Raw genomic sequence first — 24,519 nt, 5'->3', positions numbered from 1 at the left:
TTTACTCAAATGTATCGGTTATGATTTTTCCTATCATATGCACCGAAACATTTCCTCATATGCATCGGAGTCTATAGAAACCTCTTTCTTGGAAATAGCTTAGACAAATGTTAGTGGATTAGTGGTATACTCATTCCCAATGTATAGTTCGATTCTAATATAGTAATATGTTTTTAAGAGAAGTTGTAAAGTAGCTGCGACACGCATTTGCTAGCAGTTAGCAGGATCCTATGCATTAGGCATTAGCAATTGTTAATTATTTACCGCAGGATTTTGTGTCTAAATATGTTTATTTATTGTTGGCCAGTCGCATCTTTCTCTCCACAAGTTTGGAATCTCCGAGATTTTCTCTTCATGTGTTGGAAAAGGACAGAGCCTAGTGACTTTGGTTTGTGGATTCCAATAAGATTCCGTCACGTGACAAACTCCAATTAGAAAGACGTCTATTTTCTTCTCTCTTTGTTGCCTCTCCCATTTCTTAGGGGTCGTCAATTAGATCCCCACACTCTCGTGGAATCTTGTCCTCTCAAACATGTTTTGATGACCCCACTTCTCCTCTTTTTTATACGAGATTCATTACAAAATGAATCTTGATTCACTACTTCAAAACGTTGCTCAAAAAAAAAAAAAAAAAAAAAATTCACTACTTCAATTTACTTTTTATAGAAAAATCATTCAAAACCTCTAAATAACTACTGCAAAACGAATTTTTATTTTATTTCAAATTCTAGAGATACTTTAAACTATTTTTAGACTTTCAAAAATGGTTTGCAAAAAACCTTTTAGTGTGATTTTGTCCATTTAAGGTGTCAATGATAGTAACGAATTACGCAGTATAGAATATGTGGATCGATTATATATAACAAGTAATTGTTAGTGTTGGATTATCCTAAAAATCACACTACACTGCCAATTATGTTAAATTGTGAATATGTTACAGATGGAATCACCTGGCCATGACTATTGCCTTTCCTCTCTACATTCACATATGTAAATATTAGCACTAGTCGAAGCCAAATGAGACACAACGGTAATCGAACTTTTCTTTTTGGATGGGTTAAAATTAACTATTTATGTTGTGATTTTTTTATATATTTTGTCGACACCTAACTCCTAAGATCAGAGCTCAAATTAAAAGTGGTGGTGATTCACAAATCTATCTATAACGTGATTCAGGGAACTTGCCACTGGCTGGAGTTTTTAGTAAACCTAAAAAACTATTGGGGTTTTTTCCAAAACAAAATCATAAAGAAGGGGCCCTATAACAAAATAAGAAGACACGAAATATTTTAGTTAAAACCTTGAGATAACCTTATCCTACTAGATTCCACGTGGCATTTTCCAAGTGGCGTAAGAAAATCCCCGGGAGGAAATCAGTTGCCACGTGTCAGAAGAAGATCAAAACTCGACTCATTGTGACCAAAGGCTATTATTTCCTACACAAAATTCCCACTCACCACACACAACAAAAGAATAGTGATCGAAGCTCATGGCGTCTCTTGCAACCGTCGCCGCTGTGAAACCATCCGCCGCCATAAAAGGACTCGGCGGCAGCTCACTCGCCGGAGCTAAGCTCTCCATCAAGCCTTCCCGCCTGAGCTTTAAACCCAAATCCATCCGGTAACTAAAACTTTTCATTTATTCATTAATTAGGATCAAAATGCCACTATAACCACACTATAAATTCAAAATATATTAATAGATTTTTGCTGGCTGAAGTGTGTTTTAAACGATAGATATAGTGATGATTAATTAGCTTAAAAAGGATTAAATTCTGATAATTTCATCTCTTGTTTGTGATTAAATTAGCTTGAGGTTGTTGTGTTCATGTGTAATAGGGCTAATGGTGTGGTGGCTAAGTATGGAGACAAAAGTGTCTACTTTGACTTAGAAGATTTGGGTAACACAACAGGTCAATGGGACGTATACGGCTCTGATGCTCCTTCTCCTTACAATCCTCTTCAGGTTTCTTCATCTCATAACCTAACTTGACTTTTCTACTTCAATCAAACACTATTCTGAGAAGAGATTCTCTTCTACTTTCGTTACTTGTAGAGCAAGTTCTTTGAGACATTCGCTGCCCCATTCACAAAGAGAGGATTGCTCCTCAAGTTCTTGATCCTTGGAGGAGGCTCTTTGCTTACTTATGTCAGCGCTACCTCTACCGGCGAAGTTCTTCCCATCAAGAGAGGTCCTCAGGAGCCGCCTAAGCTCGGTCCTCGCGGCAAGCTCTGATCTATATTCATGTTACCTTTCTCTTCTTCCTTCTAAAACTCATCAACATTTCTCAATACTGCAAACCCTTTTAAGTAATTTTATGTATATTCTGTTTATCTGTTACATTTGAAACGTTTTTTCTTCCCCTAATTTTACAAAAGAAATATTTTTTTTTTCAAGAGTATCGCCCCGCGGTTGGACTTCTTGTGGTTCCAAGAGATTCAAGATAAGTAGTCTTCTTGTTGTTAGACATGATCATGCTTGACACTCTGGTTAAAAGTTTCTTGTCGCTCTTTTCTTTCCTCGGTTCATTGGTTTCGATATTCCATTGCATTACCTCAGATAGTGAAATGGTAGGCTTCTGCTTTTTAGGTCTATCTTCTAAAAGACAAAAATTTGGCTCTTCTTCCTTCTCTGGACTCTCTGTTTCCTTCACTATATGGATCTTACACATCGCGAGCTCAGGGTTTTGTGTTAGCTGATCAGCTTCAAGAACATCTTCTATTCTTGACATTACCGTGTGAGCCAAGCTTTCAAGAATTCTCGAATAACTCTCCACTATAGCTAACCCTATATCCTGCAAAAAAAAACAAATTAATGATTTTCGTAAAACAGAAGACAAACAATTATATGTCTAATGTGACTTTAATATAAAGTTATATGATTGATTACTCTGTTGAATTGAATCTTGCTGATGTCAAGTGTGGATTGAGAGATCCCTGGGAATTCTTGTTTGATAAGTTGCAAAATGGTTGCTGCTCTTTCTTCTAACTGTTGTCTCTTATCCATACTCAAATTCGTACTCCACGGAGACGATGACTTGTTGTCTATTTGCACTATCTTTCTCTGCCATATAACAACCGAAGCTTCGAATTTGTTCTTTAAATCAAGAATCTTGTGCTCAGATGATAAATCCATTTCAAGAAGAAATTGCTCTGCATCAAACATCTCTAATGTTATCATTCTATAGATCATGTCTCCAAGACTAGCTCTCCCTTTCTGTTAAGTTAAAGAAAAACACACATCAATAAGCATACCAAATCATAAGGGAATCAATTCTTGATGTGTTGATAGGTCTTGGACTAAAGGGTTTAGGGTATAGAGAGTTTATACCTTAGGAAGTGAGTCGATGTAGCTCTCAGGGATCTCCATTTCAGTAAGAACTTGAGAGTTTATGGCCATTGCGGAATTAAGCACTTGGCACACACACTCTCTTTGACTTAGTAAAAACCTTTTCAAAGTTTCTGATAAGCCTTTAGGTGGAACTTTTACAATCGGAAGCCACCATTTATCATCGTTCCTGGTCGAGTTACTGTTTTCAGATTCCGGAGAACCGGGTGTGACGTAGTAAAACTCATCCTGATCTTTGAATTTATCAAGACAATCCTACAGAATTTGTGACATTTTACAACCTAAGATCCTTTTGATGCAAACACAGAGAAACAATTATAAGTATTTGTTTTGACTTACGAGGAGCATTTCATCGAGTTTCTTTAGAGAAGGAATGTTGGAGACAAGATCAGTTCTTTGTTTTGTAGTCATTACCTACAAGAAAAGATTCAGATTCAGACACACACAGAAACAAAACTTTCTATCAGAAAACTATAATAAGAATGGTAAGAAACCTCCATGGAAGATCCATCCTCGTTAGTTTGGTGTGTTGGAGAGAATTCAACTATATGATCAGTAACAGAGAGAAGCCATCCGATTTCTCTTCTCCATCGTTCTTTTTTATCCTCGGATATTGCCTCTAAACGCCGTATTTCTCCAAACGCAGAAGCTGCAAGATTTGTGATTGCGTTTGATAATGCTAACGCTGAAGAAACGCCTTTGCTCCCTCCTGACATGTCTTCTCCTAAAAGCAATTTTGCAAACTTATCTTTCATCTGCTCCAATTCTGTAACATATGCAAAATAACACGACTTAGCTTGCAATCCACGGAATCTCAAGATAACTTGGTCTCTAGTGAATTTCTCATTATAACCTAGGAAACCTGAACAAATAATTCAATAACATGAGCGACTCTTATGAATCTCTCATTTGTGTTAGCTCGCGACCCACGAGCCTCAAACCTATAATATTTACTGTTGTAGCTTGCATCCCAAGAAACCTATAATATTACTCATTAATCAAATAATAAGGTTTTAAGCATGGACTAATGATTTCTCTCTTGCCTGAATCTTTCTGTGATTCTTCATCAGTTGCTTCACGCGGCTGAGGTTGCTCATCCATAGCCAGAACCGGTAGAATTGGCTGGATGCTGGAGGTCGCGGTTTTCTTGAAAACAGTGCCATCATCAATGTCTGGATCTTCAATTCTCAAGGCGGAATCTGAGTTCCATCTCTTGAAATGCCTTGAAGATGAGTTCTTCTTCTTCACGTTCTCTAAATCGAACAATTTCGGCTTGTACTTTTCATGTTCTTTCTCACTCGCTTTCACCATTTCCATGATTTTCTTAAATCTAAGGAGAGGTTCTCTGTTTTTGAATCTCTCTGTTTTCTCCTCTTGAAACAAAGAGGAGTTTTTAGGCGGGAGAGACATAATGAAAGAAACAAAACAAGAGAAAAAACAGAGTTGTTTGATGTGTATGTAAAGAAGAATTAAGAAAAAAAAACTTGTTAAAACACAAGAACGAAACCGTGTGGTATAATAATAACACTCGACTGCAAAGGCAAATCCAGAATAGCTTTTTGAGATTGACTTCTGTTTGATGCTTTGTTTTTTTTCCTCCTTTTGCCTCATTAGATTCCTAACTAACTAACCGATTTGTTGTCCAAACTTTCCTCGATTTTTATCATTTACAGTTATGTAAACAAATTTAGGATTATAAGATGCTGTGCTTACATTTAGAAAAAAAAAAAACATAAAATTTGAACTTTTTCACTTTACTATTTTTAAATTGTATCACGGAATATTTGTACACTTAATCGAATTTGAATGTTTGACTGTTTAAGAGATAAATTTTGAACTTTTTAGCTTTATATGTAATATTATAGTTTTTATAAGTAATTTAGTACTAAATTACTTTAGATTTTTATAATTCTAATTCAATTATTTGATGTAATAATCTTTTTGTCTATAGTTTCGTTATATCTCTCTTAATTAATCCCATAAGCCGTTTATCTTCATTAACCACTCATATAATCCCAAAATAATACAACATCTTACAATTTTATTGGAAACAAGATCTGTTAACAGAAAAAGAAAAAAAGAACAGCTTCTTCCTACACAGACAAAGCTACTTTGAGGTTAAAAGAAAAGGAAATGAAACATGGATGTGGTTTAGAAGAAACTAAAGAGTGGCGCCTTTGAAGATGAGGAAGTTGAGAGTCCCCAAATGAAAATAGATGAAAGTTCCTTTAGAATGTGTGAAGAAACACCCAAAATTGGTTCCCACGACACATTGCCATCCACTTCCATATCTCTCATCGAACTCCTGATTTTTTTAAAAAAAATAACACCAACTTTTATATATGATTTTTAGCTAGAAAAGAACAAGAAACAAGACTACTAACCTTCTTGATGTGAGCAGCGATGGATATAGAATCAAAGACATCAAAAAGATCGAGAGATTGAGAAGCAATCTTCATTGCTTGCATTTGCATCTTCACAGGCATGTCTGTCTCTTCCACCTTCGCTTTCCCTTCCAACATCTTTTTACTCAAAGACTCAAAATTTCTATATTAAAACAAAAATAGAGAAGATAACTCGTAAGGAGAAGATAAAAATGAATTGTACGTCACGTTTTGGACAGGTTTTAGGGAGAGAATCTCCACATGTTCTGCCTCTGTCGTTTTCTCTTTTCTTCCTGAGTTTAAGGAACTGTATTATTACCTTGCAGATATCTAGATAAGAAAATCTTGCTTATTCTTCTTCGTTCTTCTTATCTTTAACTTTTGTTTTGGTCACAATTTTTGAAGAGAGTACATAGTAAGTCTGAAGTCATAAATGGATCGGCTATGTTGTGAGTTTGATAACTACGATAAGAGCAGTAAGAAAATAGGGTGAGCTGATGAGTCATCAGAGTAGTAGGAATGATGTGTCTGACGTGTGTCCACGTCGTTTTCAGACCTCTGATTGATAGGATAACGATGGAGAGGCTCATATATATCAAATTCTGATTTTGGGAGTTCTGAAACCTGCATGTGATCAGAATAATGCGTCTCTGTTTCTTGTTTGTTGCTAAATGGGCCGACCAAACTAAGGCCCAACCCTTTAAGTCATACATTTTTGATTTGAAATAAGAATACTTTATAGCAACTAGGACCAACAAAAATGAAATTATCATTCCTAATAATGTTTTCTTACAATTTGGTTATATAATTTGGCACACAAAGCGAATCTCATGCACATTTGTCATTGATGTTGCTAGTAATAAGCCCATACCCTTCAATAAGACTTCTTGCCGCTATTCGTGATTCCCATATCTAATGGATTATTGATTATTGCACTTTGCAACTCAATGCGCACATAAGACGAGGGTGATTTGTCTTGAACAAACAAGCTCAAACACCATGTAGTACTTTAATATAGATTTTTGTTGATATGTTCGTATTGCATTGCATGTAATAACACGATTTTGAAACAAATATTTAGTCAAACTATAGTAGCATGACTTTAAAAGAAATTATTAAAGATGTGTTAATTAAATCATAACTCTAAGTTATGATGGTTTAGTGGTTAAAAAGTTCGTGTGCAAGAACCAACCTGAATTCAATAATGGTTGACTATTGAATAATTTTTGCAGTAATTAGATTTTTTTTTTACAAAAATTTTAGAAAATAATTTATTTGTTCTGTTTTTGGAAACCAAATGATTTCATCATATTTATTATTTACTGGTCAATATTCAAAACAAAAAGATTTGTTTAATCAAAAGTTTCCATTAATGATTACTTAAGCTCCCGCCGTAAAACATGGTGAGATTTAGAATCAGAAACACTCCTCCGATCTTTCTCTTCATTTCTGAACGATCACTTCTTCCTCCGCTTTTCAAAATCCGACCAAAACCCAGTAACAATCATGTTGACGAAACCAAAACCCAATTCCAAATTTTCAATCTTGTTCACTTTCCTTTTGCTCCTCAGTTTCTTAATCTTCGTTGCTCGTTCCTCTGATGTCGCCGTCGAAGCCGGATCCGAGGAAGAATTAGACGATCTAGAGCAGCTCCTTGCGGTTGACGAACAATTGCAGGAAGAGAGACCAGAGCAACAATCTGAAGCGGAGACGGTGAGCAAGGCGCAGCGGATCGTTGTGGAACTCAACGGAGACAATACGAAGCGATTGATTGATGGGAATGAGTATGTGATGGTTTTAGGTTACGCGCCGTGGTGTGCGAGGAGTGCTGAGCTAATGCCGAGATTTGCGGAGGCGGCGACGGATTTGAAGGAAATTGGTAGTTCGGTTTTGATGGCGAAGATTGACGGCGAGAGGTATTCGAAAGTGGCGTCTCAGCTTGAGATTAAAGGTTTCCCAACGCTTCTTCTGTTTGTTAATGGCACATCTCAGTCTTACACTGGTGGATTTTCCTCGTAAGTTGCAAAGTCTTGAGCTTTTAATGGATTGTTGTGTTTGAAGTTCAGATTTTTATTGAAATGTTGGTCTTGTGTTGTGTTTAGAGAGGAGATAGTGATTTGGGTGCAAAAGAAGACTGGTGCGTCTACTATTAAACTTGATACAGTTGATGAAGCTTCAGGATTTCTGAAGAAGCATCATACTTTCATTCTCGGTCTATTCGAAAAGTCTGAGGTATTCTTCAGATTGTGATCCTTGGATAGATTTGTTTGTTTAGAGTAAGACTGGTTTTATGTAATGTGTTTTTCGATACCTTGTTTGCTCAGGATTCTTCTGGACATGATGAATTTGTAAAAGCTGCGTCGTTAGACAATGAAATCCAGTTTGTAGAAACAAGCAGCATTGATGTTGCTAAGCTTCTCTTCCCTAACCTTAAAACCAACAATGTGTTTGTTGGATTGGTTAAAACTGAGGCTGAAAAGTATACTTCATATGGTAAGCTCCTTAATGTTAATAGGTTTCTGTTATTATCATAAACTTTCCCCTCTTATTTACATCCTGAGAATTGGTTATAAGTATGAAAAAGTGGTTATTTTGTCAATTTTGTTTTGGAGTATGCAAAAACCTATTGTGAACAGTAATAGAAACCTATTGTGTGGTATACTATTGTCCAAATTATGAATCTTATGTACTGGCCATGCAGATGGACCTTGCCAAGCCGAGAAGATAGTGGAATTTCTGAACAGTAATAAATTCCCTTTGGTTACAAAATTGACTGAATCCAACACCGTTCGTGTTTACTCCAGTCCAGTCAAGCTTCAGGTGAGATGGTTTATCATTTTCACCTTGTATCTGATGTGTTTCCATTCTATCTCTGTTGGTTGTTAATTGTTATGTTATATTGGCTTACACAGTTGTGGCATAATATTCTTGGTTAGGTTATGGTCTTTTCGAAGACTGATGACTTTGAAAGTCTAGCTCAGCCTCTAGAAGATATTGCAAGAAAGTTCAAATCAAAGGTATTTTCCAATATCAAATCTCTTAGTAAAAGCCAAATGGATTTAGTAAACCCACTCTCTCTTGTATTTATGTTTATGCTAATACCGTGCAGCTTATGTTGATATATATTGACATATCAAACGAAAACCTCGCAATGCCATTCTTGACATTATTCGGGATAGAAGATGCAAAGAAAACTGTTGTAAGTTTTCTGAAATACTTGCAGGCTATGTATTTCTTGATTTACTGATAAAGCTACAAGAGGGATTAATATTAAGTTCTTTAACAGGTTGCTGCATTCGACAACAACCTGAACTCCAAGTATTTGCTTGAGTCGGATCCATCTCCTAGCAATATAGAAGTACTAACTTTCTCAGAACTTTTATTTCCTTCGTAGACATTTAGAATACTCATTGATGTCATCTATATTGAATTTTTGAATGTAGGAATTTTGTTTCGGACTTGCTCATGGAACTGTTTCAGCTTACTATAAGTCACAGCCTATTCCAGATAATGTGAGTATGATAATATATTCTCTTCTAAAAGTCATCTTGGGGTAGTACTAATCTTGCTTATGGTTCGTCAAATCTGCAGCAAAATGCAAGCGTAGTGGCTGTGGTCGGCAGGACTTTTGATGAAGTGGTCTTGAGGAGCAGCGAGAATGTTCTTCTTGAGGTCTGTGAATGGAACTCTTCTTCTGAACCAAAACTCTTATCAAAGGAACTGATAAAAGTGAATGTAACATTGAGTACGATCATTGAAACAGGTGCACACACCATGGTGTATTAACTGTGAGGCTCTGAGTAAACAGGTTGAGAAGTTGTCGCAACACTTTAAAGGGTTTGAAAATCTTGTCTTTGCAAGGATAGACGCTTCTGCAAACGAGCATCCTAAGCTAACGGTAAGAGATGATCCCTATCATGTGATTATAATTGGATATTTCCATGATCATGATGGTGTATGTATGTGATGGTTGATCCAGGTTGATGATTACCCGACAATCTTGCTTTACAAGACTGGTGAAAAGGAGAATCCGGTAATACTATTTTGAGAGGGCTCTTCTTTTATATCTTCAGTTCTTCTTTCCTCCACGTAGCTTTTTTCTTACACTGTTGTGTTGCGCAGTTAAAGCTTTCGACGAAATCCAGTGCGAAGGATATGGCTGTTTTAATCAACAAAGAGTTGAAATGGAAGGATCAGTCTGGTAAAGATGAGTTATAGAAGCCATCTGAAATCTGAGTTAGGGATCAAATTAATAGTTGTTTGTCGAAAATGTAATGGAGCTTTTGATGTAAGGACACATAAAGACTTAGAAGAGGAAAGATAGAAATCACATTGTTACTTTACTTATATTACCAGAAGAAATATAGCAAAGTTGAGAAATTTTGTTTTTATCTTAAGGTTTGATTATTTTTTCTTCTCACTACTACATTGAAATGAAGATTACGACAAGCTGAAGAGATTAAGAATGAACAGGTGACCAAAATTCGTTTTTGATTCTGTAATCCAAAACAAAGGTGCGTATGCTAATTGATACACATCACAATAATGCCAAAGAAACTAAAAAGGTCTCTCCTTAAAACACATGTTCTTTCTAATAAACCATGCAACAAAGTTGGTTAGCATTCGCACCCAGTTGATCTTTGTTGCCGAGCCCCAGCTACATCAATGGTGTCCGGAAGGTACCTGCGAGGCATTTAAACAAACAAACGAGAAAAGTTCAAAGATAAACTCAATGTGATGGCAATGCAAGGTCAGAGTTGAGATGATTTAGGTTCTTGTTAGCTAAAGTGTTGGACTTACACTTCTTCTTCAGGTTCATTCTTGAGAGCATTTTTGGCAATGCATTCGAAAGCTGCATCAACATTGACTCCATCTTTGGCCGAAGTCTCGAAGTAAGGAATGTTTCCCTTGGATGCACACCAAGATTTTGCTTTCTTCTCAGTAACCTGAAGATGAAGTGCCTTAAGCATTAATAAGTAAAACTCTGACATTCTTACTAACTTGAGAGAAAACGAAAAGAAAGACGTTATTACCACTCGACTCTTTCCACCGTCAACATCTGTCTTGTTCCCCAAGACAACGAAGGGGAAGTTTTCAGGATCTGAAGGACTAGCCTAAACAAATCAATAAAGATATTAATCAATCACTGATATGATATGACAGAAAATAATCGAGAAAAATCAGTGATATGTGTTCGAACCTGGATCAGGAACTCTTCCCTCCAGTTGTTAAGATTTTCAAAGGATTTCATAACATTGACATCATTCACAAGAACACAACAGTCCGCTCCTCGGTAGAAAGCAACACCCAAACTTTGGAACCTCTCTTGCCCTGCAGTATCCCAAATCTACAATGGGAAAACAAATTACTTTATTTCTATCTGTATTTGGAGATCAAAGAACCAAAGAGTTATATAACCTAACACACTTAAAAGACAATCCATAAAAACTAGAGTATGTATGTAAACTAAAGTGTGTGTTTCTAAAACTCATCAGTCACATTATATATATAATTAGATAACACACATGGTGATTACCTGCAAAGTGAAGATTCTGTCATCAATTTGGACCTCTTTGGTCAAGAAATCAGCTCCAATGGTAGCTTTATACTGATTACTGAATTTTCGATTCACAAACCTAACAAAGGAGATAAATTAAAAAACAAAAAACGAATCATAACAAGAAAATTTTCAGATCCTGAGGACTATAGTATAGAGAATACATACTGATTCATCAAGGACGTCTTCCCAACCCTGAGCAAAATCAACGATCAAAATGTTCATTTCAAAAACCAAAATCCAGAGAGAATGAATGAACATTCAGGAGATATTCGAAAGAAGAAAATAATTACCCACTGTCTCCGAGAATTATAACCTTCAGAAGCACTCGCCGCCGAGAAGCCATTGATGCTTTTAGATTTTTTTTTTTGTTTGGCTCTGTTTTTTGGTGATGGTTCTCCAGGGGCAAGGTGGAGAGGCGATTTACAAAAATACTAAACGATTGGTTAAAAAGTTACGGAGACAACCAATTAACAATACTGCAATTACAGTTTTCCTAAACTACCCCTCCCCACCAACTTAATTTTATTTTTATTATTATATTATTGTTATCAGTAATCTTATACAGTTGCAAGCATCATCTTCATTAATACAACAAGAATATTCTCTGGCTTATGTAATTAAGATTTATTATATTAAAAAATTGGAACATTCAAGAGTTATATTAATATAGAGAATCTCACGTTAAAATGCAAACCAACAATTACTTTAAAGTAAGAAAAAAAACTGTTTGTGTTTCAGTCTCAAGCTTCTAATTTCTATGACACTGAATAAACAATAATAATAAAACATGTACACTTTTGGGATATTCATGTTTTTTTTGTCTTTCTGAGAAGAACCACAAATCTTCTTTCTCCTTTCTCTATCTGCTCTGCTTCACTTACTTACCTTTTGTTCTGTTTTTCTTTTTCTCCACTGTATTCACTCTGCTGCATCAGCAACCGACTTTCCTTTGTTCTCTGGTTCCCCTGCGGATTCTGGTTTCCTCGTCTCCAGAAAGTGAAGTCGGTTTCGCAAAATCTACACCACAACGTTTACAGTGACAAGATATAACAACCTGTTCTGGAGTTTCATATAAGATATTACATTAGTCAGGTACCATACCTCGAGGTGGGTTTCCAGAGATTTTCTCATTTCTTCTAGCTTAGTCTCCGACATATTTGCATAGGCATGAGAGTTTTCAACAGGAAGGTTGTGTTGAGGAAGAGTTTGATCTGGTTCAGTTGACACTTGCTCTGTTCCAGGAACTCCCGACGACCTTAACATAAGGGACAAACATATTTGTCAGTTGACGCTTGCTCTGTTCTACAACTCGAGACCAAGCATGGAGTCAACAGATAAATACATACCATGCTACTGTGTTTGCAGATGGGTAAACCATTGATTTCCCATACACGGAGGCTGCAGAAGCAGCTGCTTGAAGCCTGGCGTGGTGCCTGCTCAAACTATTATTGGAAACGCCAGCTGAAGAACTTATTTCAGAGCCCTGGTTACCTGAGCTTGATGTACCTGATTCAATTTGCACAAAACTAATAATTAGTCTTTCCTGTTCCAATATTAAGAGTCTAAAAAGGAAAAAATTATTTCAACACATAATGCATAAATAACAGATTTCAATTTTATTGCAAATTTGCATGTGAGGCAACATGATTTACCCTGTTGGGAACCTTGGTGTAATTCACGTTGGCCTGGAGCTGCAGAGGTGGCATTCTCAGGAGGTACAACAAGTGCTCTGCAAGTAGGACATGTCTGCTGTCTCTCCAACCATGATCGTAGACAATGCACATGAAAGAGATGCCCGCATATTAGTTTCTTCGCATTTGTCATCTCTTCACGGCATATGATACATGTGGCATCACTTCTGCATAAAAGAAAGAAAACGCATTCAATAACACAAGATTCCCCAAGAACTATCCAAGATCCATAAGACCAAACTCATAATATGTCTACTTTTCAGTGGAGTCATAAAAAAATAAATGGGATATCTGAAACTTACGCAGTAAGTTCTTCAGGAGTTGCATCAGGAAACCTGTCGTTCATATTGGACGTGATCTTACGATAACGAAGGTAATCGGAAACACGAATCTGGAAGTTTCTGAAGGTTTCGTAGAGCTCCCGTAACAAATGCAAAGGCACGCCATAGTTCCTAAACAGCAAATAAGAATATTAATGAGTCTAACAAAGAAACAAGAACTTGTTCTACAAAGTCTAAGCATCTTTGCTTTCCCAGATGTTTCATTCTGCATTATATATTCCTGAAATAATCTAATTTGAGAACAAAAAAAAATGGATGAAAAAACTTACATGAATATGACAAAGAAGAAGCAGATATACATGGACAAGTGAAGCAGGTCACGGATAAGCTCAAGATAGAAAGTATAAACTGGCTTCTTCTCCCATTGACCATCCATTAACATATCAGTGACATAGAAAACATACTTCACAAAAATAGCAACAGTCGTTGTCGCCAGTATCATATACCTACAACAGAAACCTATCATCAGCTACATAATATCACCAGTATGACTGTCTTCAGTCCTGCTAAGAATGAGAGATGAAAATCAACTTACTCGAATGAGAAGAAGAGAGAAACCGAAGCCTGACGCGACTGAATCAAGTGGCGTATAGAACTGTACATAAATAAACTATCCACAAGAAGAAGGAAACCCATAAAAGAGACAATACGAAAATGAGAAAGCTTAGAGACAGAAGGAGTAGTCTCAATGTATTCAACTCTTTTCTGAGCAAGCCAATGTAAAGCCTTGATCAACAGAAGAGTAACAACCAAAGGAAGAAACCCACTAGAAAAGTCTTGTCTAAAGATAGTAATGGCAAAGAGAATCTCCATAAGTTCTCTCCAAGCTTGTTCATTTAGCCTCTCGACTTCTGCTTCCCTAAGAGACCCCAAGAAGACAAATTTGACCAAATGCCAGAGACTAAGCATAAGAACCAAACACATATTGAGAAGCAACACCAAACTGATCTTTGAGGTTGATAGATAAACAGTCGCAGGGTAAAATTGGCCTCTGCTGCTGAATGCATGATAAATTACAGCCAAAGTTGCCATAAAACTAAGGCCTGCGTATGTTCTTAGTCGAATCATCGTCTTCTTCTTCTTCTTCTTCACAATTTCAAAGATAGATCTGTGAAAAGGTATGACCTTTGGAAAGTAAGAGAGGATTCAAATCCAACCCACAAGCGAATCAATTAAGAGATCAATCGGAAGAAGCAAATTCAATTGAGAAGTAATAAAAAAAACTCGATTTTTGGAGATTTACGGGAAGAGAAAGTATTCACTGCGGCGAATTTGGGGAAAAATGTTCAAAGAGATTAAGAGAGAGGATTAGCTAAAATATTCGACGAATCGAAATCTGCGTCGCGAGAGAGAGAGAGAGACAGTGGACGACGGAAAGACGAAGAAGCGGAGGAGGAAACGGTGTTTCTATGTTTTTCCGATTAAGACCAAACTTTTAGTTCTCCGACTATTTTGAAAGTTCCAATTATACCCTTGACAACATTTTTTTAACTTTTATTATAGTCGCAGTCCCAGGGATGCTATTTATTGTGTTAAAGAGCTTCAGTGGTCAATTGAAATCAATGTTTTTTAGGTTGTTCAATAGACTACGATTTGGTTCAATCAAAACCAGGACTTCAAAGAATGTAATTTGAAAGGCTTGTTTGAGGTTGGTTTACGCGAACTTCAAAGATATCATTCAATCAAAACTAGGACTCTAATGAAACCTATGAAGAAGGCTTGTTAAGGTTGCAAATGTAAGATGATATTTAAACCAAGTTCAAAACTTTATAAGTGAATAACAAAAGAAACAAAACCCACATAACATAATGTATGAGATCCACATGAAAAGTAATCTTCAACTAGTTGAATGCAAAAAATGCTAAGCTTTAGTCCTTCCTGAGAGACTACTCGAACTGGCTCTTTAAGCTGATGAAGCTGATGCCTTGCTCCTTGGCTTGGCTTCAGTACCTATGTAAAGACAAGAAATGTGCCATCAAAACCACATTTCGACTGGAAGAGAAAACAAACTTAAGACTAAGATACATTACCTTCTCTGAATCCAGTCTTGAACCGACGAGGAACATTACGGAGATACCTCATCCTTCCGGTACCAGTAGTCTTCCTCCTGATGGCCTTCACACTCCAGTTGTCTGTTAACCAAAGAGACAAGAATTGAGCTCAGAGACAGAAATGAACATAGATAATCCCTCAAATTCCAACCAATCAATTGAAGCAAAGACATTAAAGAACTGATAAAGTTTAAACATTTCAAGCTATAATAAACAAAACTAATAGACATGTCAATCGAGCTACATAGATAAGCTTCTTCTGTTAGAGAACGAATATACAAATTGGTCCAAATGCATATCAGACTCAAGCACGATCATGGAGAATGAATATTAACACACAAAAGCAAATCTAGATCGAGAAAATGAAACGCATCTTCAGAGAATGTTTTTTTAAAACAATGAAGAGAGTTCTTACAAGTCCTCTTGCGAGCAGCTGGGTAAGCACAAGCCGAGCAACGACTCTTCTGGATGTGGAAACTACGACGACCACATCTCACACAGAGTGTGTGACTCTTGTTCCTCCTCTTACCGAAACTCCCTGTTCCCTTTCCCTGCAATACTCAAAAAGTTCCACAATAATAATATCAGAGATGGTTTTCATGGTCAATCGACGAAAGAGGAAGAGGAGAGATCACCATTGGAGCGAGTAGTGTGCAAAGAAAACCCTAGGATACGGCTTCAGAGAAGAAGAAGCTCAATTTTATGACAGCTTATTTATATCAACGTTTTCTAATTCTAGGGTTGTACTTAAAAGCATGGGCCTTTGTTTGTATTTGTGGGCCTGAATACGATCGTAATTTATTTTGCCCATTATGAAGGTTAGATTTTTATTTTTAGGATTGAAGTGAATTTATGGGCCATTATATGTGACATAAATGGGCCTGGTTGCAAATCGTTAACTTACTTCGGCCTTAGAGAAGGTTAAACAAATTTTTGAAACATTAAGAATTTTTTTGAAACATATAATAACAATGTTTATTGATACCAAATCTTGTAGGGTATACACACTTTTAAAAAATAATAAACTATTAAATTCGATTCAATTTGGGAACTGTTTTATATATAAGCCACGTTTTGCAACCTATTTTCAGCAGTTTTGATTATTATTATTATTATTATCATATCAATTTTTGTTTATAATGATGGTATTAATAAAAGTTTCTTAATATAAATCTTATCACCAAACAATTTTTTGGTCTATTTTAAAGTAAAAACTAATTTTATTTAATAGTTTTTGATACATTAAATTGTCCTTCAAACTTCAATTACATCTTGAGAGAGTTGCTTGTAAATGTGATCTCATAGAGTTGCTTGTATATCCATGCTAATTTGATCTACTCCACCAAAAAACGTAAATATACGATATTGAATTTTAAAAGACAATTTAAAATTAAAACTAATAATAAATTCATAAAGTGTGAGGAAACTACTAATAAATTCAATTAAGAGAAAATAGTGTTTAATAAAATGTTAGTCATAAAAACGTTTTAACATACTAAACATTTATTATCAAAACAAATATGGCCTTGAACCATAAGGTATGAGGAAAAAGTGGAGGGACGAGAACACATTATGACCATTATGACCAAAAACTAAACCTCTCTCCATAAATGTCTAGAGTCATAAATATTCTTTTAATTTATAACAAAATGAGAACTCTCTCCATTGAAATGCTCTTAGGCTTTTGAACCAGGTAAAACAAAAGAAAAAAATTTAATCAACTAAACTGTTGATTTAGTTCACAAACTTTGTTAGTATTTAAGAACTTACCTCGTTAAGCACAGAAGTTGGATCAACTTCTATCCTCACATGCTTTCGTGTTTTATAAAAACCATCTCTTTCAAGTGTTGTAGAGTTGAGAAAAAACCATGATATAATCGATTTCTTAACAACATCCATATCATTCCTCTTGAAATATATTTTTATTTGAAGTTTCTCGAGGGTTTCCTTCAATCTTCTCTTCATATCCCTCACAAGTTTCATTTGATAATACTTCATATTGTTTCTCTTGCACCAATTTTCAGAATAATTAGATTCTGTCCATGACTCATAGGCAAATAACATTGAAAGACGATCTGAATCACAAGCCCTTTCTCTATAATTGTACCTCAAACCATTGCCACGATTATTACTTCCTCAGAACATTCGTATCGCCACGATTATTACTTCCTCAAAACATCCATATCGTTTTGAGAAAATTACCATCTTACCCAATTTTTGCTCCACTGGCAATTTAGAAAGCATGGCTCCAGTTTCTGTTAAAATTCCATGCTGATTGATTGAAATTAAGGCATGAAGAGAATCTAAGGCTTGCATTATTATTTGAGGAGGATTTTGTACTTGCAAATATTTTTCAACCTCATTACAAAAACTTATAAATCTATTCAATAGTCTCAAAAGCAATAAGTACCTCCATTGCTTGGCATTGTAGTCACATAATCAACACAAATCATTCATCTTTGATAGCCTTTTGTCAAAGTCGGTTTAAACAAAATTCGTTCAACTAAATCACTTTTGAGTTGCTAGTTAAAAACTAGCCAAGTCCATTAAATAACTCTTTTTTTACTCCAAATGTTTTTATTTATTTCCGAAATATAGTTTTTCTTTACAATAAAATTTTAATATATTTTCTTGTTAAATTTATTTTATTTAAAAGTTTTAAAGTCGGTACATCGGACGAGTTCAAATCTAATTTCTTATAAAATTTAGTTTATTTATAAAAATATACAAATCTATAAGTGAATACGATCCCTCTAAATTGGCAAAAAATCATTATAAAATTCTAAATTCATCTTTGGGTGTTGTTGGAAAGAAAAGAGAGATAGAATATTTAGCTATTTTAGATGAATACATGAAGTAGGTCCAATGGTCAAACTCATGAAACATGATTTTTGACAAAGAGTACGGTTCCTTGATTCTTGCACAACGGTTATCTCGGTACTGCATCCCAAAAGAGATATTATAACATGGAAAAGGAACAACAAAACAAAAGCGAGACGTTTTATTCGAAGACAAGACAAATTTTCACTTTAGTCTTTTTGATGCTGAGTAATAGACACAAAAGATACATTCGCAAATACTATGAAACTAAAGTAACATCAACACATTAATAAAACATATAATTTGATTTCTATGACTGGAAAATGATTTATATATGTGAAGAGAACATTGATCTGCCCACAAGAACAAACATATCAGTTGCCGTGAAGAGAGATGTTTCAGAAAACAAACAGTTTCTTTCATAGAACACTTCACAGTCTCAAGTCCATTATTATCCGAGCAGGTAAGAAACTTCCTAGACCAAAAACTCACTTCTCCTGCACATTTTGCAGATCAAATTCTCTCGATGGCGACAATATCTACGCAAGTTTCCTCAACATCTGGGAGTCTGATCTAGAAAACAGCATTGAAGGTCCATTAAAGTTGGAGCACAAGGTTCAAGAGCAAGAACAATATCATCAAGTGAAGAAAACAGAAGCTTGCTCTTCGTATTCATCAAGAGACTGCGATACAATGGAGAAGAAGATTAACGAGATGTATATGACTGAGACAGTAGATATAGAGCAAGCCCTTGACGTTGAAGAGGCACTTCACTACTATTCTCGTATTAGCAGTCCCGTGTATCTCAACATTGTTGACAAGTTCTTCACGGATCTCTACTCTTGACCTATCCTCTCAACATTGTTGACAAGTTCTTCATTGATCTCTACTCTTGACCTATGCAAAACTCTGAAGCCATTACAATCTGTCTTTTCGTATTGTTGATCTGTTTTGTTTTTAGTCTTCCTTGTTGTTGTTTATTTGTTTCATGTCTTACCAACATCACTTGATAGTGACTCGTTCCTCAGTTCCAAGAACTTTTATGCTGTGTAACGATGAACATACTATTCATGGCGATACTGTTTGAAGCTTTCGATCATCAGTTGGAGAATCATAACTCATACTTTGAGATTTACGTTCCCTGAAACCGATATGCAAACTTTCAATTGGATCATAGGGCATGGTACGCAAAACTTAGTATGGTATTGAATAGAAGGCAAGCTCATTAATAGCACAAATGCAATATTACATAGGTATTTCATCTTCTGCAACAAATCCATTACAAGAATCTGATAGAATTCAAGTGCAGCGGCAAGAACAGAACGCATATCATATCCTTTTACGTATGAGAAACTCTGTAATCATCCATAACCCTTTGCTGTAAAGTTCTCTGTAGGCTGTAAACAGATACACTTCTGATCTCCAGTCCAAGCCAGTAGGGGGCACAAGTGCAAAACCCGAAACGAGGTCGATAAAAGGAGGACCGGTATTTACTCGAGAGAGTGGTTATAGGTCAGTACCCAGTGGTAGAGACTAATACATTGTGCTCTCTAAGGCGTTTCTGGAAATGAGCAAGACGGTTCTGTAGTTGGAGTATACCTGCAGCCTTCTGAGATAGAATTGTGTTCAGTCTTGAAATGTAACCATCTAGCTGGTTTCCGGGTTGGTCTGCCTCAACCAGCAAGTTCATCTCCTGCACAGGTGATTTAAAAAGGGATTTTAGAGAATCTTCGCTTAAGCTACAGAACCGAAACCAACTGACCAGATTCATACCTCTTTCACTATGTTCATGGTATCCTCAACTTGTTTACGGTGTGCATTCACAAGGTCTTCTTCTTCCTGAAAAATCACATGAAAAAAGATTCTTGTGTCAAGGATGATATAAAACAGAGGAGGCTTTTTTCTGAAGAAGAATGAAATTGCTGAATAATACCTGCAGAAGCGCATTTAGATTGTCATCAGAGTTTGACTTCTTCATATCGGGCCTTGGCATGTCTCGTGACTTCATCTGAATAGTAGGTTTCGGGATTCTCTCCTGTGCCATACCGTTATAGGATGGCTCTAGCTTCCCGTTTTTCTTCCACATTTGTTTATCTTGCTCATAATCCGATGCATCAAATTCATCGTTCTCTTCAGTCCACATCTCATTCACGTCATCATCAAAGTTAGATGGAGTTGGAAGTGCAGAAGACAAAGGAATTTTCGTGGACTCCCTTAAGTTCATGGTCGAAGAAGATACATCTTTCTTAGAGGCGTTTCCCTTTGAGAGACTCTTAACCCTACAATTTGCATAGTGAATGCAAAATTATACGAGACGCACACATAACGAATAAAGAAAGTAAAAGGGAACATAGTAAAACCAACCTGTCCGCATATCTTAGGGTGTTCAGGGTGTGCTCACATGATCCAGAGCTTGGAGATATGCACGATATCATTACAGTACGAGAATTTCCCATGAAGGAGTCCCTGAGAACTTCAGTTAACTTACTGCCTCTAAAAGGGATATGACCTTGGTCATTATCCAGAGCTCTAATGCATTCCTTTAAGGCGAGTAAGCTCTTATTGATCTCTGCTCCTTCCAATCTGTGTCATATGATATAGATAACTCATCTAAGCAAATAGTCGGAAACATCATTCACAATGAACAATTGTTGCGATAAGAAATAAAGTGTTACCTTGTCTGCTTGTCATTGTCTGTTGTATCTGCACCACGTTCACTTCCAGCAAGATCAATGAAAGAAAGCTTGCCAACAAGGCGAGGGGGCTTTGACTGATTTCCCTCTACTGATTTTTTTATCGCGAGCTGTAGTATAGCATGTGAACGAGAGGATTCTTCATTTGCACCAGTGGTTCCAGTACTTCTTGTTGCACTTCCTCTCTCAATAAGCTCCATAATAGCATCTGTATCAGATACTCTGTACTCTTGTAAACCAACGATGCACACTTGCTGCTTACCATCCTCTCTCATGCACAGCTTCCTATCAAGGTAAAAAACGTTTGAATACAACTACATACTAAGTATTGCAGTCAAGATATATAACCATATAAGATGTCTTTCAACTTACTTCCTCTCACTGAGGAGATCATATAGCTTTCCTCCATAAATCTCAAAGAAGCTGACAAACAACTGAAACCCTTGATTTCTGTATGTGTGGTGCATCAACCGCAGGATGTCCCTTGAAGCCTTAAGAGGCAAAGGCTTCATAGTATAGGTTTTACCACTACCTGAAAGTCAAATATAAAAGCGAAAACGGTTCACTTAGAGAAAATGGGGAAAAATATAGTTAAACCAGACTAGTATTTGCTTCTGAAAAGTGGATGTTAATTATCGATTCAAATAATCTTTACACTTTATTTGAAGAGGCTATTACATGCACAGTTTGGGAAAGTAGAGTAGGCCTTAACCTCATGCCAAATACTTTAGATGGATTTAAGGTGTTGCTATTAGCTTGTTAGATTTTCCAGGAAAGTGATCTTGTGTATCTATGATACCTTCGAAATAATTTACCTGTTTGCCCATATGCAAAGCAAGTGGCTTTGATGCGCTGAAAAATTAGGGGGACTACAGGCTCCACAGTCTCACGATATACCTACAGAAATTTGGGACATAAGCGGCACAATGGTTACTGATTATTTTGAAAAGAAGGCTTCCTCCAAAGTTATAGTCAGTCCAGTAACTTGCAAACAAAACTTACCTCATCATTTGATACTTCCTCATCTAGCACGGCATCAAACACAAATTCATGCTTTTCAACATAAGCTGTTAAGTCGACCTGTAATAATGTAATAATAGATCAGTCTTAGTGTCTTTCCACGTTGATAACTCAGACGATTGGGAATGCATGAATCCAAGCCATCAGAGACTGACCTTAAGTTTAGTTTCATGAACTGTTAAGCAATTGGCATGGGTGTCAACAATATCTTCCTCGTTTTTTGTCGACTCCTTTTTGTTAAGTGGTCGCTTACGCACCTGTTCTCAAACCATACGGTAAGGATTAGTATTCACAATATACAAGGCTGGAAAACCACTTAATTCAAGTAGAAAAACTCAAGTGGTTAGTTATAGGGACTAAAGGAAAGAAAAACATACAACGACTTTAATCTTTGCAACAGCATTCATCCTCTCCTTCTCAGCAGCCAAGTTTTCAGCCAACACGCGACTACGGTTAGGCTGCTTGTTGTAAGCTTCAAAGTCATCAAAGCTTTGACCTTGACTAGGATTGAAAAGTGAGGGACCATCCAATTGGTTAGAGACTGGAATCTGCTGAAAAGATAACAAGTTAAAGGCCTACACAATGAACTTCACGAATTTATCTTATGTTCAACAGAGAATAAAAAAAACAGCTCTGTTCTAAGTTGTATCTTATGTTTGCCAAATTGGTTAGAGGAAAAATACTCATAATATGGTCACAGGAAAAAAGAAGAAAAAAGGTTCTTTTACTAAAAATAGTCCAATGACCTAAAAAGTGCTGTGTAACAAGTCCACTCTTCCAAGAAGCAATCAATTTAATGAATGCCTACCTAAGTGCAGCGACATTTAAACAAAAGGTAAAACTTTGAATCGCATACTCACATATGTAAATGGCAATTAGAAAAGGCACTAAATAAGTTTAATAAGGCACACTAATTAGTAGAAATGAACGAGAACACCAATTACCTCAGGAAGAAGCTCAGTATCAAAAGAATGCAGATCTAAGAGCCCAGGACTAAACTCAGATTCATCATTGTTCTTCCTTTGGTTGGTAGGACGAGCACCGTATTGAGGAGTAGTTGGTTCCCCAAAGAACTCGTTTCCTCTCTGAGCATTCTGGTATCCTCTTGCTGCTTGACCACCACCTCCTTGCCCACCAGCATAGTATCCATAATCCTGTTCATTAAATTTCAAAAAACTTGGGTTCACAAGTCTCATCGAGAAAATGCATATATACTCAAAAACAAATTTGCCCACAACTTCAGATCGGAGATAAATAAGTCCCACCGGAGAACTTTATCTATCCCCTGAACTAACAGATCTTCACAGAGAAATTCAAAATTTTGAATCGATGAAAAGGATCAGATTCTGAGATTACATTGGCGGATGACTGAAAATGCTGAAGACCAGTGGATTGAAGCCATCTGCCATTGGATGAAGACATATCGAGAGGGTTATCGGAGAGCTGCCTCTGGTGATGCACCGCCGCTGCAACAGATCTCTGTCTTCCGCTCATTATTGACTCTAGCTCGAATCGGAGCTCCAAATGGATCCTTTTAACGGATCTCTTGACGAAGTTTGCTCTGTCGATAGACCTCTTCTTCTTCTTCTCTTTCGCTATCTCTCTGTATCTAACCCTTTTCTCTCTCCACAAGTTCAAATTAAAGCGCAGAGAGTAGAGAGAGTAATTGGTCGCTGTTCGTTCTCTGACGCTCCCTTAAACTCGATTTCTATATGTCGTTTTAATTCCTCTAATTATTAATCACAGATTTGTGGACCTTTTCTACTTAATGCTTTTATTTTATTTTATTTTATTTTATGGGATTTTTTGGATTACATGATAGTTATAGTTACTAATTACTATACAGAGTTATTTTACTACTAATTTATGTATTTTTGTTAGTATGAGATTTTTTGTCATATCAATACCATGTAGTCGATTTATCCAAATAGTTTGGACCTTTTTTCTAAAATTCAATTAAATTCATTAGAAAATCATACGGATTACATTTACTAATATGAACTTCTACAATGTTAAATTTACATACGTCAACTATATCTGATAATATCACTAAAAATTAAGTTATATTAGCTAAACCTCGATAATTAACGTTTTTGAATTCAAAAGTAATGGTAACTTTTTTGACCAAATTATTCTCACGCTTGTATAAGTAAAAGTTGTTTTTTAGAGTGATCATGATAGCATTAAAATTTGGATTGTCTGAATTCAGTGGCTTTGTTTTACTATTTTATAGTATTCTATTATAGAGCAGGACTATATATTATTAATTTTCTAGCTTTCAAGTTTGAATTTTGCAAAAGCAAATGTGTCGCGCCCTTTGTCGTTTGTGAGTGTTATTCGTTGTGGTCTCCCTGGATAGCAAAATAACAAATCAACATGAGATATGAATATATGATATGACTAAGACGAATAAGAGAGAAAGTGTCACCATATTTATTAATTATCTCTCTCAATGAGCAATCGAACAACTCCAAATCAAAACATAGAGAAGATCATATCATCAAGTTTATTTCGAAGCTTGAACATAAATGGTCTTTTCCATACATATGATATGGTCAGATCAGACGTCGTCATTCTCCATTCATTTTGGGATCGCATGGGTCAATATGAG

At 36.1% G+C, this 24,519-nt stretch overlaps 10 protein-coding genes across 12 annotated transcripts; 3 read left to right on the top strand and 7 right to left on the bottom strand.

The window, feature by feature from the left end:
- The first annotated feature begins 1,310 nt into the window (after positions 1 to 1,310).
- PSAH-1 (photosystem I subunit H-1) lies at positions 1,311 to 2,918 on the top strand. Its single transcript, NM_112484.5, has 3 exons — positions 1,311 to 1,620; positions 1,839 to 1,965; positions 2,056 to 2,918. The coding sequence occupies exons 1-3, from the start codon at positions 1,490 to 1,492 to the stop codon at positions 2,233 to 2,235; spliced, it is 438 nt and encodes a 145-aa protein (NP_188235.1). The 5' UTR covers positions 1,311 to 1,489; the 3' UTR covers positions 2,236 to 2,918.
- ROPGEF13 (RHO guanyl-nucleotide exchange factor 13) lies at positions 2,131 to 4,659 on the bottom strand (the record flags this gene model as incomplete). The annotated part of the gene is made up of 6 exons (NM_001338209.1): positions 2,131 to 2,794; positions 2,890 to 3,216; positions 3,331 to 3,603; positions 3,688 to 3,762; positions 3,843 to 4,114; positions 4,392 to 4,659. The coding sequence occupies 6 exons, from the start codon at positions 4,657 to 4,659 to the stop codon at positions 2,393 to 2,395; spliced, it is 1,617 nt and encodes a 538-aa protein (NP_001319564.1). The 3' UTR covers positions 2,131 to 2,392.
- Positions 4,660 to 5,319: 660 nt separating this feature from the next.
- Positions 5,320 to 6,177, bottom strand: AT3G16120 (Dynein light chain type 1 family protein). 2 transcript variants are annotated; one of them, NM_001338208.1, is made up of 3 exons: positions 6,052 to 6,177; positions 5,733 to 5,895; positions 5,320 to 5,653 (listed from the first exon to the last, which is right to left on the bottom strand). In NM_001338208.1, the coding sequence occupies exons 2-3, from the start codon at positions 5,868 to 5,870 to the stop codon at positions 5,510 to 5,512; spliced, it is 282 nt and encodes a 93-aa protein (NP_001325583.1). In that variant the 5' UTR covers positions 5,871 to 5,895; positions 6,052 to 6,177; the 3' UTR covers positions 5,320 to 5,509. The 2 variants fall into 2 exon arrangements, with proteins under 2 accessions (NP_001325583.1, NP_188233.1); NM_112482.3 differs by having other exon boundaries at positions 5,733 to 6,177.
- A 17-nt stretch (positions 6,178 to 6,194) lies between these two features.
- AT3G16117 (uncharacterized protein) lies at positions 6,195 to 6,362 on the bottom strand (the record flags this gene model as incomplete). The annotated part of the gene is made up of 1 exon (NM_001125172.1): positions 6,195 to 6,362. One exon carries the CDS (start codon positions 6,360 to 6,362, stop codon positions 6,195 to 6,197), a length of 168 nt encoding a protein of 55 aa, NP_001118644.1.
- Positions 6,363 to 7,005: 643 nt separating this feature from the next.
- Positions 7,006 to 10,112, top strand: PDIL1-6 (PDI-like 1-6). The gene is made up of 12 exons (NM_112481.4): positions 7,006 to 7,747; positions 7,835 to 7,964; positions 8,057 to 8,225; positions 8,434 to 8,552; positions 8,669 to 8,749; positions 8,842 to 8,931; positions 9,019 to 9,090; positions 9,176 to 9,244; positions 9,324 to 9,404; positions 9,496 to 9,630; positions 9,712 to 9,765; positions 9,855 to 10,112. The coding sequence occupies exons 1-12, from the start codon at positions 7,239 to 7,241 to the stop codon at positions 9,948 to 9,950; spliced, it is 1,605 nt and encodes a 534-aa protein (NP_188232.2). The 5' UTR covers positions 7,006 to 7,238; the 3' UTR covers positions 9,951 to 10,112.
- RABG3c (RAB GTPase homolog G3C) lies at positions 10,089 to 11,743 on the bottom strand. Its single transcript, NM_112480.4, has 7 exons — positions 11,583 to 11,743; positions 11,458 to 11,484; positions 11,269 to 11,368; positions 10,933 to 11,079; positions 10,766 to 10,846; positions 10,533 to 10,678; positions 10,089 to 10,415 (listed from the first exon to the last, which is right to left on the bottom strand). Exons 1-7 carry the CDS (start codon positions 11,633 to 11,635, stop codon positions 10,349 to 10,351), a joined length of 621 nt encoding a protein of 206 aa, NP_188231.1. The 5' UTR covers positions 11,636 to 11,743; the 3' UTR covers positions 10,089 to 10,348.
- A 155-nt stretch (positions 11,744 to 11,898) lies between these two features.
- On the bottom strand, positions 11,899 to 14,812 carry Hrd1A (RING/U-box superfamily protein). The gene is made up of 7 exons (NM_112479.3): positions 13,860 to 14,812; positions 13,594 to 13,770; positions 13,286 to 13,435; positions 12,945 to 13,150; positions 12,639 to 12,798; positions 12,394 to 12,547; positions 11,899 to 12,309 (listed from the first exon to the last, which is right to left on the bottom strand). Exons 1-7 carry the CDS (start codon positions 14,390 to 14,392, stop codon positions 12,211 to 12,213), a joined length of 1,479 nt encoding a protein of 492 aa, NP_188230.1. The 5' UTR covers positions 14,393 to 14,812; the 3' UTR covers positions 11,899 to 12,210.
- A 150-nt stretch (positions 14,813 to 14,962) lies between these two features.
- AT3G16080 (Zinc-binding ribosomal protein family protein) lies at positions 14,963 to 16,143 on the bottom strand. Of its 2 annotated transcripts, NM_112478.4 has the most exons (4): positions 16,011 to 16,143; positions 15,791 to 15,926; positions 15,355 to 15,456; positions 14,963 to 15,274 (listed from the first exon to the last, which is right to left on the bottom strand). In NM_112478.4, the coding sequence occupies exons 1-4, from the start codon at positions 16,011 to 16,013 to the stop codon at positions 15,228 to 15,230; spliced, it is 288 nt and encodes a 95-aa protein (NP_566535.1). In that variant the 5' UTR covers positions 16,014 to 16,143; the 3' UTR covers positions 14,963 to 15,227. The 2 variants fall into 2 exon arrangements, with proteins under 2 accessions (NP_566535.1, NP_001327284.1); NM_001338207.1 differs by having other exon boundaries at positions 15,355 to 15,926.
- A 2,398-nt stretch (positions 16,144 to 18,541) lies between these two features.
- Positions 18,542 to 19,372, top strand: AT3G16070 (LOW protein: ATP-dependent RNA helicase-like protein). Its single transcript, NM_112477.2, has one exon. It carries the CDS (start codon positions 18,589 to 18,591, stop codon positions 19,039 to 19,041), a length of 453 nt encoding a protein of 150 aa, NP_188228.1. The 5' UTR covers positions 18,542 to 18,588; the 3' UTR covers positions 19,042 to 19,372.
- AT3G16060 (ATP binding microtubule motor family protein) lies at positions 19,343 to 23,633 on the bottom strand. The gene is made up of 12 exons (NM_112476.3): positions 23,265 to 23,633; positions 22,853 to 23,062; positions 22,286 to 22,456; positions 22,064 to 22,165; positions 21,891 to 21,968; positions 21,704 to 21,785; positions 21,261 to 21,420; positions 20,871 to 21,173; positions 20,560 to 20,778; positions 20,129 to 20,474; positions 19,969 to 20,034; positions 19,343 to 19,888 (listed from the first exon to the last, which is right to left on the bottom strand). The coding sequence occupies exons 1-12, from the start codon at positions 23,400 to 23,402 to the stop codon at positions 19,709 to 19,711; spliced, it is 2,055 nt and encodes a 684-aa protein (NP_566534.1). The 5' UTR covers positions 23,403 to 23,633; the 3' UTR covers positions 19,343 to 19,708.
- Positions 23,634 to 24,519: the final 886 nt, after the last annotated feature.

The sequence above is a fragment of the Arabidopsis thaliana genome, chromosome 3 (assembly GCF_000001735.4).
Source record: "Arabidopsis thaliana chromosome 3, partial sequence".
In the NCBI taxonomy this organism is placed as follows: domain Eukaryota; kingdom Viridiplantae; phylum Streptophyta; class Magnoliopsida; order Brassicales; family Brassicaceae; genus Arabidopsis; species Arabidopsis thaliana.
Note: the sequence above shows the minus strand (reverse complement) of the source record. Positions and strands in the feature narration are given on the sequence as shown.

Excerpts from the sequence above, each read along its gene's own strand:
- PSAH-1 (NM_112484.5), top strand. The coding sequence starts at position 1,490 with ATGGCGTCTCTTGCAACCGTCGCCGCTGTGAAACCATCCGCCGCCATA. Across the intron at positions 1,621-1,838 it reads TTTAAACCCAAATCCATCCG|GGCTAATGGTGTGGTGGCTA; the intron begins GTAACTAAAACT and ends CATGTGTAATAG. Across the intron at positions 1,966-2,055 it reads CTCCTTACAATCCTCTTCAG|AGCAAGTTCTTTGAGACATT; the intron begins GTTTCTTCATCT and ends CGTTACTTGTAG.
- AT3G16120 (NM_112482.3), bottom strand. The coding sequence starts at position 5,870 with ATGTTGGAAGGGAAAGCGAAGGTGGAAGAGACAGACATGCCTGTGAAG. Across the intron at positions 5,654-5,732 it reads TCGCTGCTCACATCAAGAAG|GAGTTCGATGAGAGATATGG; the intron begins GTTAGTAGTCTT and ends TAAAAAAATCAG.
- PDIL1-6 (NM_112481.4), top strand. The coding sequence starts at position 7,239 with ATGTTGACGAAACCAAAACCCAATTCCAAATTTTCAATCTTGTTCACT. Across the intron at positions 7,965-8,056 it reads GTCTATTCGAAAAGTCTGAG|GATTCTTCTGGACATGATGA; the intron begins GTATTCTTCAGA and ends TTGTTTGCTCAG. Across the intron at positions 8,226-8,433 it reads TGAAAAGTATACTTCATATG|ATGGACCTTGCCAAGCCGAG; the intron begins GTAAGCTCCTTA and ends CTGGCCATGCAG.
- RABG3c (NM_112480.4), bottom strand. The coding sequence starts at position 11,635 with ATGGCTTCTCGGCGGCGAGTGCTTCTGAAGGTTATAATTCTCGGAGAC. Across the intron at positions 11,485-11,582 it reads ATAATTCTCGGAGACAGTGG|GGTTGGGAAGACGTCCTTGA; the intron begins GTAATTATTTTC and ends GATTTTGCTCAG. Across the intron at positions 11,369-11,457 it reads AAGACGTCCTTGATGAATCA|GTTTGTGAATCGAAAATTCA; the intron begins GTATGTATTCTC and ends CTCCTTTGTTAG.
- Hrd1A (NM_112479.3), bottom strand. The coding sequence starts at position 14,392 with ATGATTCGACTAAGAACATACGCAGGCCTTAGTTTTATGGCAACTTTG. Across the intron at positions 13,771-13,859 it reads TCTCTCTTCTTCTCATTCGA|GTATATGATACTGGCGACAA; the intron begins GTAAGTTGATTT and ends TTTCTGTTGTAG. Across the intron at positions 13,436-13,593 it reads TTCTTCTTTGTCATATTCAT|GAACTATGGCGTGCCTTTGC; the intron begins GTAAGTTTTTTC and ends TTTGCTGTTTAG.
- AT3G16080 (NM_112478.4), bottom strand. Across the intron at positions 15,457-15,790 it reads AGCTGCTCGCAAGAGGACTT|ACAACTGGAGTGTGAAGGCC; the intron begins GTAAGAACTCTC and ends TTTGGTTAACAG. Across the intron at positions 15,275-15,354 it reads CAAGACTGGATTCAGAGAAG|GTACTGAAGCCAAGCCAAGG; the intron begins GTAATGTATCTT and ends GTCTTTACATAG.
- AT3G16070 (NM_112477.2), top strand. The coding sequence starts at position 18,589 with ATGTTTCAGAAAACAAACAGTTTCTTTCATAGAACACTTCACAGTCTC.
- AT3G16060 (NM_112476.3), bottom strand. The coding sequence starts at position 23,402 with ATGAGCGGAAGACAGAGATCTGTTGCAGCGGCGGTGCATCACCAGAGG. Across the intron at positions 21,421-21,703 it reads CTTTGCATATGGGCAAACAG|GTAGTGGTAAAACCTATACT; the intron begins GTAAATTATTTC and ends TTTGACTTTCAG. Across the intron at positions 20,475-20,559 it reads ACCCTAAGATATGCGGACAG|GGTTAAGAGTCTCTCAAAGG; the intron begins GTTGGTTTTACT and ends TGCAAATTGTAG.